This window comes from Lontra canadensis, unplaced genomic scaffold, assembly GCF_010015895.1.
Source record: "Lontra canadensis isolate GAN:19392208 unplaced genomic scaffold, GSC_riverotter_1.0 scaffold5, whole genome shotgun sequence".
NCBI lineage: Eukaryota > Metazoa > Chordata > Mammalia > Carnivora > Mustelidae > Lontra > Lontra canadensis.
In genome coordinates, this window is record NW_022630999.1 from 5,323,661 (window position 1) to 5,337,575 (window position 13,915).

Below are 13,915 nucleotides of genomic sequence, written 5' to 3' on the forward strand. Positions count from 1 at the left end.
GTATTGACTACAACTTATTAAAGCAAAAGATCAGGCTAAGGAGGCAAAAGACTAAGATATTCAGAAAATGATTTAAAATTTTTAAATAAAGTTGGAATTAACATCATTATTCCAAACTCTATCCACTCATTCAAATCCACTGCCCATTCAAAAGGAAAGAATATATCCCTATCATCACATACCTGATAGATATAAGCAGACCTGGATTAAAATAACTTGAACTCTACACACAACATGGTGATTCAACATAACATTGGGCAAATGAAACCAGATACAAAAGAGTACATACTGTATGAGTATATCACAGCAAGTTCAAAAACAGGCCAAACTAATCTATGGTATTAGAAGTCAAAATAGTGGCATCTTTCATGTTGGAAAGTAGTGCCTCCAAAGAGACAGAATGGGAGCTTCTGAGGTATTGCAGCATTCTGATTCTTGATCCGGGTTCTGCTTATTCATGTGTTCAATTTATTAAAATGTATAGGACTATACAATTATGACAAACATTTTTTGGATCTGTTTTCTTTAAATAAAAAGTAACTGAACATTTACTGCTCTCTGACAACATTATGTATTTTAACATGTAAAAAGAGAAAAGCATCTAATATCTCAGTTTTCAAGGCCCTCAGAAACTTACCCCCACCTTACAATGAATCCAATATGAATACTAAAATTCTATATCCTTATTATTACTCTCTCAATAAAATGTTTAATGCATTTACGCTCAATTTCTCTTGACTTAACAACATCCTGTTCTTTCAAAGCTGTAACAATGCCCTACTTTCTTTTATTCCCCCCCCACACTTATCTTTCCCTTCTCTCATTTCTGTTGTTTTAAATGACCACTAAAAGACACCTCATATATATAGGTATTAGGTACAGATATTGCCAAACTGTGCCAAAATTGTAATAAATATTTTACATTTTATTCACTACTCAAGTGTTATTTTTAGCAGAGATGAGAAAACATGCTCAGAAAAGGCAACTTGTCCAAACTCAAAAAACTTCTAAGAGGCAGGGTCAAGATTCAAATCCAGATCTGACTCTAAAGGCCATGCTTTCAGCTACAGAGAGAGTTAGACTATCTCTATCTTATGCAATTAGCATATTATTTAATGTTATTTTGTCCCTATTAGTCATATTTTGTACCTTAATATCTATCTATATATAATCCTACAGTCCATGTTGTATACATATATACTAACTCTATCAACTCATACCTCGCCTACCTTGAACTATATGCTATGAGGCCATGCTATCTGGAAAACAACCAGGACGTAAAAGTAAGCACACCAAAAAACGGCAATAAAGATTCAAAGTATGTATCATCACCAAGTTTATTCACTACAGGTAACATATATTATTGACAGCAGGGGACCTTAATTCTACATAATCACAACCTACTGATATTTATTTTCCATCTAATATTACCAAGTCCAGTTATATAGTTTCTATTTTATAGCACAGTAAAAGTAAAAAAAGAACTGCTAAATATAGGAATGAGTTGCAATGTAAAGTGATAGCTGAGTATAAGAAAATAGCACATAAGATCAAAAAGAGTAGTCCAATGTCACACATGGTAGTAATAAATTGTTCTGCCCCCACCTCCAACAAAATAATCGACATTCATGATGGCCCCAGCCAAAGAGAAAAAGTTAAAATGTAGTTGATATATTCTTCTTAACAAAGGAGAGAAATATGTAATAGTTATAGAAATAATTATATCAATAATGACTAAAATGTATATTTCAGAGCTCAACCAGTAACTTTCTTCTTGAGGGCTCCAAATGAACATTACTATAATATACAGCATACTAATTTAATCACTAATTATTCCAGCAATGATTTATTTTCTACTGTACTTGTTTTTAGAAAGATTATAAAAGGTTAAGTGTATGGGTTTTAGAATCAAAAACAGTGAATGGGATCTGAATCCTTCCTCTCTCTTCTATTGCCAGTATGACCTTGGGCTACTTAGGCTCCCTCTGGGCCCTACTTTCTTCACCAGTTATATAAGGATATTAAAACATATTTTCTAGAAATGTAGGAAGACTAAATTAGATAATTTAAGTAATATTTTTAACAGTTTCCAACATATAATGAAGTTCAAAATATGGTAACTGCTATTTTTTGTAATCAAAGACAATGTCTTAAACATCTAACAACCTGAACAATGCTGGAAACATAAGTAGTACTCAGTAAGTAGTTGGGGACTGGCCTGTATGAGAAGAAAAGGTAAGACTCTCTAACAGCACATAGCAGTGTCCAACATGAGTAAACCTATTACTTTTATTTGTGAATATTTACAAAATAAAAATATGAAAGAACTAGGATCAATTACTGAAAAATGATTTATTAAATTTTGGTTAATTTGATATAAGAATTTCATTAACAAACTTAGCTGCTCAGCAAAGAAACAACTTAGAATAAGCTACCTATCAATGAAAGGTTTGAGTGATGGTGGATGACATCAAAGATTCGTTTTGAATGGGGGAGCTAATAAAATAATTTCTGAAGTTTCCAAATATGCTTAAAAATAAACATAATATGTAGATGCACACATACCTCCCCCATCCATTCATATTCAAAGTATCCTAAGTGAACATTTACTTGCAATATAACTACTTATGTTAAAAAGAACTGTACTTATTCTCTACAGTACCTTTAATATAGAAACAATTACTGATGTAAGTGAAAAATTCTTCCTAGGATTCAAAAGTAAGTCTAAACTTTTTTTAAATAAAATAAAATAACTATCAAAAGAAACAGCAGCATAGTAAAAGGCAATACAACAGCTTATCCGAATTTCTTAATCTTCTTTTTTATCTCCTTTTAAAGAATGATTAGCATCTTTTTAAATGTCTTCCATTTCACTAGGTAAAACAATTATATTTCCGTATTCAAAACAATGGTGCAACATGAACACATCTCCCATGACAAAGGAGAAAAAGGTTATTGTAAGGTTCTTATTAAAATATACAAAGTGATTTAAACATTTTTAAGGCTATGCTAATCTAAAATTTAACTCATTAAAAAGTTGTAAAAACTTATGTTGAGAATTATTCTTACATGACATATGAAATCTTATATAATAATCTGACCTGCTTTGTACCAAGTTATGCCATTCAAAAATAACATTAGAAATCCCAAACTACATCAATAAAATAAAAACACAAGTCATTCTAAATAAAGCAGAAAATAGCTATTTGTATTCAAATGTTCCATTATCATGATTTTATGCTAATCATATAATAGACACAATTAAAAATTTTCCACAATACATATAAATAAAACGTTTCACAATATTCCACTAGCCACCCGGTCACACACACAGAAACTGCCATATAACTAAATGTTAAGAGTTCACAGCTCACCTACCTCCAACCACTGGAGTCTTCTCACTCTTTCTGCAACTCTATTCCCTTCAGTTTTTCTTTTTCTTTTTTCTTTTTTTTTTTTTCTTGGGGTAAGGGGGTTGGTGGTGATGGTGGTGGTGTGGTGAATGTTAGGGAGTATATTATACAGAATTATGAGCAGAGAAAGAAACAGGGCAATTAAAAGTTTTAGTATATGAGGGATGAACATTAAGCATGGAAGAATAGCAATACTACCTTAAGATGTGATTTCTCGAAGTATGAGACTATGAGACTACAGATAAATATATTTATGTGCACACATCTAAAAGCAGTTAAATACACTTTTATCTGGCAAGTTGCTCCTTCTTAGTAACTAAAAGTAAATTACTTGGCAGTCTTCTTTGTTTACAGCTTCTGTGTCTCTTCACTCTTTATTCATTTTAAAAAACACATGAAATTACACTGGATTCTGAACAAGATCACTAAAATCCCTGCAAGTGGCAATTCAACTCTCATTCTGCCGCTTTAATAAAAGCAATAATTTCCCCAGTATACCATTTACCCAAATAATTAGAGGGCTGGGTAGGTTGTCTGGATTTAGCAATGAAACATTCCATGTTTTTCAGAATGATCTTAATTTCAAATATTCTATCTCACCATGAGGCCACGTGTTTAAATTCCGAGGTCAGCAAATATGGTCATTTCAGTGTGGAAAGTAACAAAAACACTACCCATCTCATATATAATCTCTATTTCCAAATTACATAAATCTCGAAGTAAGTTTGATAACAAATTTATAGAGCCCTTTGAACATGCAGTATTAATGAAGGAGAAAGGAAACACATATACTACAAAACAATGGAAGAAAAAAAGTCATTTATACTTGGATTTGGAATAACAGCCAAGCATTTATATACTCATAGTCACAAGCACACAATTATTTCACAGTATGCCTAAAAGCTCTCAGTCCAGTACTGCACTACCTTTAAAGGCCAGAAGAGCCCTACTTTAGAGATATAATTAATCTTCAATAATTATGAGAATTATATAGTCACCAACTTTTCCTCAACATTACCTTCAAGTATGGAATAATATGCCAGAAATGTTCATAAAATTAAGTTGCAATTTTTTAAAACACTGACCCAAAGTTCTACCTATGCAAATGCTACCGTTTAATGCAAAAAAGTCTGACAGTCTGACCGGTGTCAAGACTTCTATGAGGTCTTCCCTCTAAGCTATTCCTTACCTATCTCCCATTTTTTAAATTTTCTGAATACCTCCAGCTTTTGATTCCTTTATAAGGACAACTAACAGGTTCTTCAAATACTACTGTCTTATACTATGCCTTGATATAGGTATATCCCAACTATAATATAAACTTGAAACCAAGAATTGTGCCTTCCTGATTCATGATACACACTTACTAACTCAATTATATAATATATGGATCAAAAATATGCTGACTGGCATTAACAAACCACTATAAATTCTAATCTTCAAACCACTGGAGCAGAAAAAAAAAGGCAAAGTAATTGAAAGAGTTAAATTCTTGAAAATGCAGGTAATTAAAAAACGGTCTTCTGTATTTCTTACAAAACTCAACTGAACTTCATAAATAGGATATGTTTGAAGTTCTGGCACACCCCAATTTTATATAAATTTCATCACTACCAGGTACGCTGCTCGGTTTATGCAATCTGCCTGGCTCAAAGACTTTGTAAAAGGGATTTGAAGAATGTACTTAAGTTTTAGGTCTCTTTCAATCCTATGACTTGGGACATATGTTATATTTATCTAGTTTTACACAATTATCTTCATTTTAGTTTGGCATCTGTATAATTTTAGAAGTATATTCAGATAAAATTTTAAAGTAGCTATTCAGCTTTAACCTGGCCACACCAACAAAAAAGCACAGATAATACAAAACAATGGATGATCCAAAAAGCATTAACAGTCAACTCTCAAATATTCGCATGTGGTTCACCTAATATACATTTTTCACCTATTTATGTTTGCTCTTCTAATAGTATTTGCTCAGGAAATAAAAATTGATACTAATAATTCACATAAAAAAAAAAGACACATCAATCTATTGTAGGGGAGGAAAGAATGTAAAATCTTCCCAAGCCACAGACAAGTAATGCTATTTAGATTATGTAATTTAGCACTCTTCCGTCATTATTCACCTTTTTTAAGTGCAGGTAAATGAGAGTGGACTGTATTTAGCTTGGTGACAGTCAGAGATACAGACACGCAGGCATGCAAACCATTCACTCACCCCACTGTGCTTTTCACAGCCCTATTTTCAGTAGCCTGAGACCTGGGAGGGGGAGGAGGCAGCAAGTCACTGCAGATGATCACTTAAAAGGAAATTGAGAGTTGACTATAATTTACATTTAAAGTGCTATGAAATACCATCACTCCTACATGTAATCATTACTGTTTATGGGACTACTTCTTACAGTGATTTAACGAGGCTGTAATGTTTTCTTTTTAACCTTTCAATATCCCAGAAACACGGAGATATCTGAGGATCACAAAGACAGAAGGTGACAGTGCTACACGTGTAATGTAGTATGTATTTCAGAGATACAGGGAACTGAAACCCAGAGAGATTAAATAGTATGCCAACATCATCCTTATATTAAGGAAGAGTAGAACGGAATTCTCCAGACACCAACTTCAATGCTACAGTCTTGCAGTCTCTTCAACCAAAACTCCCCTCTTGTCTTCTGAGATCATAGTCTTGCTAGTTTTCTTCTCTTGGCCACCTTCTTCTCATTTTTTGATTAAGCTATGACACTCTCCTCAGCTTATCCTCTTAACACTTCAATCTTTCGCTTTCTCCATTTACATTCTCCCGTCTCAACGCCCCATGCAGAGAACAATCAGATCACAAGTTTAGAACCAAGCCAGTATTTGCAGCTACCTTTTATATATGATTGACTTAATCGCCTAATTCAAAGTACAAAGCTTAACTCATTATCATCCCTCCAAAATGGATTTCTTCATTTCATAGCACCATCAATCTCAATGTCCCTCAGGACTGCAAACCTAAAATGTTCTTTCACTTCTACTCTCCCTAATGCTGTACTATTCCATTTCCTATCTCTCTCTCCATTCTGACATTCAATAAAATGCTTCAGTCATTATTGTATCATAGATGCTGGGGAAGCTTAAGATACAATAACGGAAAAACAACAGGACAAAGAACGTAAGGCAAGGAGAAGTGATATTTTTAAAAGGAACAAACAAAACGTAGAAAAGCAGAGGAGGAAGCAATCCCAGTGAATTCCCACTCGGATGATTTCTAGACGTTGCAAGTAACCTAGACCTTAAAGAATTAGGATTTCAACAAAGAGTACTGAAAATGAAATTCTAGGCAGAGGAAACCACCTGCACAAGGTCAAGTAAATAGAAACCACATGCCATATGCAAGGAATAAATCATTTTTTCTAAAGCCGATTCTCAACCAGGGGTATAACACAATCTCCAAGGGGAAAGAACAAATATGGGGAGGTAAGTGCTTTGGACTTGCTAACTTTCCCCATCCCCGCTGAAACGCGCTGTGTGTAAAGAAGGAAGAGAGTGTCTTACACAAGTAAACTCTGCACAGAGGCTGACAGAATAGTATGATTAAGACAGTACAGAAGATAATAATTCTGGAATAAATCATAAAAGGCCTTCAATGCCAAGTTAAGAAATCTGGACTTTATTCTGTGAGCAACAACATGCCAGAGAAGTGTGAGTGTTCTGGGTTTTGTTTTTGTTTTTTTTTTTTTTTTTTAATTTAAGGGATTGATAAGATCAGATCTACATTTCAGGATAATAATCCTGGCAATCATATAGCAGAGAGAGTGAAGAAAAGGTGAGAGAAAAGATTTTACATCATCCAAATGAGATAATAAAGATGTGAACAAGACCAATGACAATGTTATAGGAAAGAACAGATTTCCTTAGATATTTCACCAGCAATCTGAAGGAACATGGCATAATAATCAACATAGCTTGATTATTACAAAGGATGGTGGTGGTAACTAGAAAGTAAAAAGAATATGCTTTGGGATGCAAAGTTTTACACATTAGGCCTTTTAGATGAGTAGTAGACACTTAATACTATTATGTTTTGTAAGCTTAAAAGAAAGAGTCTGAATAAAATGTAATTATCATAATTATCTCAGCACATGGATTTTTTTTTTCCCCCCAATTCATGGATTTTTGAAGCTCTCAATATAAAGGCTGTTCAGGGACATAGCACCTAGCACTGTAGGAAAGAAGAGATAAAGGACAGAACCTTAAGGTTCACTTGCTTAAGTAGCTGGAAGACTAGTCAGGGAACACAGAAGGGGCAGCATGAGAGGCAGGAAAAGAAGCAGGAGAGTATTTCACAGAAATCAAGTGAAATAGTTGCAAGAATAGCAATAATGTAGTGCCTACAAATGCATGATCTGCAGTCGCTCACTAATCCTATGACCCTGGCTGAATTACTTAACCTGAATTTCAGACCTTTACAATTTTAAAGCCTATATCCTCAACTGTAAAATAGGGATAAAAAGAGTACCTCAGTTATTAAAGATTAAGTGAGATAACATATTTTAGAGCCTGGAACAAAACTATTAATACAGCAGTAGTTCTAAAATAGAATAGGGAATTTAAAAATGCCAATGAATTTTACATGAGATTACCAGCATCCTTTAAAAAACTATTTTCAGTACACGGGGAAAGCTGTGCTTAGAAGACTAGAGTGGTTAAGGAAGAAAGCTCTAGAGTGAGGATGAACTATTCTTTCTGTAGAGTCGATGGAAAAACAGGTATTTTGTAATCTTTGTCTTTATCTTTCCACACCTCCCAGCATCATCCGATGCCTGGTTTAGTACCTGATCCATATGAAGGATGTAACAAATGATGACTGAACATAAGAAAACTTCCAATAGGAAGGAAGAAATGAAGAAGAAAGGGATCTCAGTTCTACAAAGAATCTTAAAGGAAACAGTATTAAAAGAATAAAATTCCTTTCCAGGTTAGCCTTGAAAGGGAACCGAGATGCTTTATTCCAAAGGGAAGGAGTCAAGGGAATTCACATTAGACAGCTTCGACCTTCTTAATAAAATAAGTTCTCTGCACAGTGTAGTCAGTTTGAAATCTGAAGAAAACAAATTAGTTGATTACTCCATTTCAATATATATTGACCTTCATTTCTAACTCCAACATCCTAGTCTAGTTCACCACCATTTCTTAGATTACATCAGTGGAGCTTCCTAGGCAGCTCCTTTTCCTGCTGACTTTTACCTTTCAGAAGGTGTGGTACAATCTCTTGGAACCATGTTTCCTTTCATGATGTCCACCACTATTCTTATGAGAAGTCAAACATTCTGTGAAGCATTCTCTGATCCTCTACCTGCCAAAGAATTCATCACTTTCTCCTCTAGGTTATTTCTGGTCCTTGTACAGTTTGGTTACTTAATTTATAGTTCCATATTACAATCGCTTAATCTGTTCCAGTAAACACCTAAAAAGGGGAATAACATCTTCCTTATCTTCATTCCTCCAGCACTTAATTCAGCATTTAGTAAATAACAAGCATTCAGTCGTTTGTTTTGTCTAACTCAAGTCAGCAATTAAACAACATGAGTAATCTATCTGCTCACTAGAAAAAAATCATAAAACAAAAAGTAGTATTCAAATCTGCATCACTCAGTTAACCTTCCTATCTAAGTATGAAACAGCAACTAAGCCAATTTTTGTATTCTTTCTAACAGAAAAGTAAAAGAATTGGATAATCAAGAAATAAAACTCAATACTATTACATAAATTCTATTCTAAAAGATTTCAATACAGGTTTGTCCATGTCCTGAAAATTCACTTTGAACACAATGATTAAATTACCGTACAGTAAGAAGAACTTACACAGGAAGAATACCCTGTGTCTTTTCACGTTATTCAGTACCACAAATGTACTATGAGACTGATAAAAAAAGCCAGGCTATCCTTGCAGTGGAAGTGACTAAGGGAAGCATTTTGGTTTCAAAATAGATATTGGCATGCAAAACAGAGAGAGTATTTAAATTATATCAATAACAACTATCAGGGACTTTCATAAAATTAAGTAGTTGTTTGAACAAAACTGAAAGCAGCAATCACCAGTAAGTTTACTGTGAGATCTACTGCAATTAAGTTCCTAAACTAGATCAAAATTAGTCCACCAACAATTTTTAACTGAAGTACACTATGTATGAACTAACTACCAAAACCAAAGCACCTAGAACTCTCCTGGGCCTTAAGAAGCTTGCAAGGCTAGACAAATCATTATTACTAAGAAATTTCTGGAGTCAGAGAAAAATTCTAAGCTTCTATAAAATAAAATACTACATTTTATCTTAAGTACATATGATACTCTTTGCTTAGACCTAATTACTGGTAATCTCACAGAATATTCCTTTACAGTTGTTATATTCAAGAACTCTACTTCAGACAAGCTATACCCAATTAACAGTATGTCTCAAAAAAATGAAAGCCTTGATACCATAATTCCTTTTAAGTTTATAATGTTCGAAACAACTTTGAAATATTTTAAGTGCGATATAAATAATCACAACTGATTTCATAGTGTGGGAAAACAACTAACGTTTAGTTAACATCACTCACAAAAGTATCAGCTCCTGTACTGAGTATTTTAAGCATTAGTTCATTCACTTCTCACATTCTTAATAGCCCTTTGAAGTTATCTCTCTTTGAGCTGAAGAAAACAAGAGTTAAACAAGGTCAAATAACTTGCCCCACATCACCTATTAAGTATGCCCGCTGAGATTAAAACCCAGAACTATTTGACTGTACAGTCTGATCTCTTTTCACTATACACTGAGGGTTCCTTTAGGAATTACAATGACCATGACCTCTGTTTAACAATGAACTCTGTGAGACAGCTACACAATGAATTTCTCAAAGGTTATATAAAAACAATTAAAATGAGATCAAACACTGCCTTCACATTAAAAACATGTAGTTTTGGTTACCCAAACTTTATCTAAAATGTACTGTAATTCAATGCACCTTTCAGCAGCAATCAGACTGCCCTAGAGCTCAAAAACTATTACTAAAGAGTAATTCCTCATGAGGTTTCTTGAGGTTAGATCCACAAGACTTTAGATTCACAAACCTTTCAACAATGAAATGTCTGTCTGAATAGCAGTCTCTTGAACAACAGCTTCCCTATATAATAAATTATTTTTATTCTCATATAGCTTCTCTTACTTGCATACGCCTTTTGCCATCAATTTCAATTGGTTGTGTATATTCCAAACTAAACTATATTTTATCAGGGCAAGTAGAAATAGCATTTTTTACTTGTTGCATTATCCTAAAAACATCTACTGACAATAGTGTTCACGAAGTGTGCAGGAACTATAACATTTTAAATAGTAAACATACACTTATCTGTGCACTTGAGTAAGTTTGAAGTAAATCAAAGGTATCAAAACAAATTTGTACATTTTTTTACAAACCAGAATTTTGATACCAATCACAAAAACTGCTACATACAGCTCAGCAAACTCAACCTAAAGCACAAATATAACATTTCTAGCACCACATCCAAACAAGCTTTTAAGGAGAAAATTAAGACAGAAGACCTATCTAATAAGTTCCCTTTTCACCATCTAAATACATATGCCCATGAAGAAATTAAATCACTAATAAAGTACATCTGTTACAGAACACAAATGTTAATTTTGGACCCTGTGGGAATTTTGTTTTTGTTAGGAAATTTACTAGATTACCACATACATCTCATACAGATTATTCGTGTCTGTGTTTTAAAGTCAAGTTTCCAAACTGTTACACAAAAGTCAAAGCTTTACATCTTTCTACACTAATGTTCGTGAAAAAAATGAACACTAATGAAAAAAAGTTTGTTTAGTGCATTAGTAGAAACCCATCTATCTGCCTATTAACACCAGCATCTAGCTCGCCCAAAACAAAGTCCCTGAACTTTCAGAATAAAATATTCGTACAAAAATGTACTCTTGTAGCTAAACAAAAAGCAGCCGTTTAGTTTGTAACAGTTATCTTACACTGTGAAATATAAAATACAACAGATAATGCACTATGCTTTAAATACCAGAGATGAGCCTCAACAATGAGCCCGCGTCTGACAAATACTTTAGATAACAGTCATTACGTCAAGTAGAACACGGGTTAAATTTTTTAAGTTTTTAATGAAATGTTTACGACTTTAACTTCCTAAAGTGTTTTTCAGATCTCGGAAAAGAAACTCATTCTATACAGCTGAACCAGCTTACACTCTAGCCGGTGTGAAATACGACTTCTTCGGAATCAGTAGACCAAATCCTGTTTACCGTGGAAGAAAAAAAAAAAAAAAAAAAAAAAAAAAAGAAAGACCTTGTATACAACTACTGTATCTTCAGCGAGATATTGTCGAATAAACTCCATTACGGTGACTAGTATAAGATTCACCGGCCAGTAGCTGGATTAAATCCTTAAAAACACAACCGCGGGGTTCGCCCAGTTCCCTAGGTGTAAACAAACCCGTCGCCACTGCAGAAGGTAAACAATGAACCTGCAGCGAGGGTGAGGGGGGCGGTCTCTGCCAACTACACTCCCAGCCACCGGGGAAAGGGAAACGGGAATGAACTACAGCGTAAACCAGACACTTAACCATAGTCCCCGATTCTAGGTTTCACTACCGAGTTATCAATGCTGCGGGTCCCCCAGGGCGGTGAGCAAACAGTAAAGCAGTCACGCAGGAAAGCAAGAACCCAGCAGGTCCGGCTTCTGCTCTGGGGGACGGGGAGGGCAGGATGTGGTCGCTCTTCCCTCAGACATCCTCCGGCAACCTAAATAACAGCCTCTACCTCCCGCCGGCCGCCTCCAGGCGAATGGCTGCACGAGCTCCGGGATGGGAGTTAAACGCTCCCTCGGGGGTCCAGAACACCCAGACGATCGCCGGCTCCGCTGAGTCCCGCCTGGCGTTCCGCGGCACCCGCCGCACCCAGAGGCCCGGAGAAAGGCGCGGGGCCAGGGAAGCGGGCACCGGGAAGGGGGATGGGTCCCGGGAGGCTGCCCCGGGCTTGGCTCCCGCGAGCCAGCAGGCGGGGCTCGGACTCTGCCTCCCGCACCCCCGCCGGTCCCGTGCGGGGCCCGCCCCTGCCCCCCGGCCCCCGGCCCCCAGCTCCTCCCCAGCAGCGCGCCCTCGCCGGCGCCCGCGCGCCCCGCGTTACCTCGGGTCAGATCCAGCGGGACGTTCTCCTCGCCGCTGTCATTCCGCCCTGTGCGAAACAGACACACAGCTCCAATTAGGATTCGCTCGCAGGCCAGCGGCGGCAACCCTGGCTCCGGCCAGAGCCCCTAATCGCTCCCCCAGCCCAGGGCCAGGGGGAGGCAAGGGCCAGGGGTCGCGGGCCCCAGGCGGTGGGGAGCGAGGGTTGCAGCGGGCTTACCTCGTATTCGAAGGTTCTTCAGCGAGCGGCCGCGGCCGATCGCCGCCATATTGACGGGTTTCAGTCACAACACCGGAAACCTCGCCCAATCGCGCGAGAACCCCTTCCCCTCCCCGCGCGCCGCGCCCGCCCCCCGCGGCATCTCCCCCGCCCCTCCGTGGCGGCAGGCGGCGGGTGGTGCCGGTTCTCGCCCGGGCCTGGAGGGAACGCGGTGGCGACCCAGGGTTTCCGTGGGGCTCGCGACGTGCGCACCCGTCCGCCCGCCTGGGAGCCCGAGGTCGCGGCTACATGCCCGGCCCTCCTGAGTGCAAGTCTGCCGGGAGGCGGCATTTCCCACGAGGGGAATCCCATTGATGGGAGTTCGCGGCGTGGAGGATGCCTCCCCTCCAGCGCCGCGGAAACTGTAATCAGAGCCGAGGAGGCCGGGATGCGGCCGCACGCCACCTGCGAAAACCATCCTGCCCCGTTCTCCGTCTGGCTTTCAAGCCCTCCCTTCCTTCTTCATCAGTGAAAACGATGTTTATTCAAAAACAAAGCTGCGCACGGTTTTAACGTAACTCAGATCCCTTCCCGGAGTCGCTCTGCTCCAACCAAGTTAACATGTAACAAAGTTTGTTTTCCACCCTCGTTGTGACCACCGGACTAAGCAGCCTTGCACTTGATCTTCAAGACCACATTTAGCGGGAGAACTTCTCTAAGAGGAAGTGGTCGGGTGGACGTTTTGTTTTTCACCGCCTGGCGCAGGCCGGGAGAAGTGAATTCGGAAGCGGGCAGCGCGGGGTGGTGGTCCCGGGCGGTGGGGGAGATGGTTCCCGCGCACGCGCGGGCGCCGGGAGGCCCGGGGAGAGGGTTTCCTCTGCCTGGAAGGGAGCGCACGCAGCTGAGGGCTGAGTCGGGTTTTCTGTCTGTGTAGCTCTTGAGCAAGGGCTAATGCAGAGGTTGTGGTGTGGGTTCATATTTTTTATGCATAAACCTGGTAACTATTAACTGTAGAGATTTCAATTCTAGAAACTGTTTTGCCTAATTAATATATATACACCTGGCCTCTGACCCAGCAACTTTCTCGTAACTTTAAAGAGAGGGTGAGGGTTCTGCCGCCTCCCA

General features: G+C 38.0%; 1 protein-coding gene across 9 annotated transcripts in view; it reads right to left on the bottom strand.

Moving 5' to 3' along the window:
* The window catches only part of RICTOR (RPTOR independent companion of MTOR complex 2), a 127,836-nt gene extending 114,945 nt beyond the window's left edge, over positions 1 to 12,891 (bottom strand). For 6 of the 9 annotated variants that reach the window (XM_032851365.1, XM_032851366.1, XM_032851360.1 and 3 more), the window contains exons 1-2: positions 12,812 to 12,891; positions 12,593 to 12,640 (exon numbers count right to left, since the gene is read on the bottom strand). In XM_032851365.1, coding sequence (XP_032707256.1) covers positions 12,593 to 12,640; positions 12,812 to 12,860 — 97 coding nt within the window. In that variant the 5' untranslated portion in view covers positions 12,861 to 12,891. Of the gene's footprint in view, positions 1 to 1,229; positions 1,259 to 3,378; positions 4,455 to 5,634; positions 5,677 to 12,592; positions 12,641 to 12,811 lie in introns of those variants that run through there. The other 3 variants (XM_032851362.1, XM_032851364.1, XM_032851363.1) reach the window with 3 other exon arrangements.
* Positions 12,892 to 13,915: the final 1,024 nt, after the last annotated feature.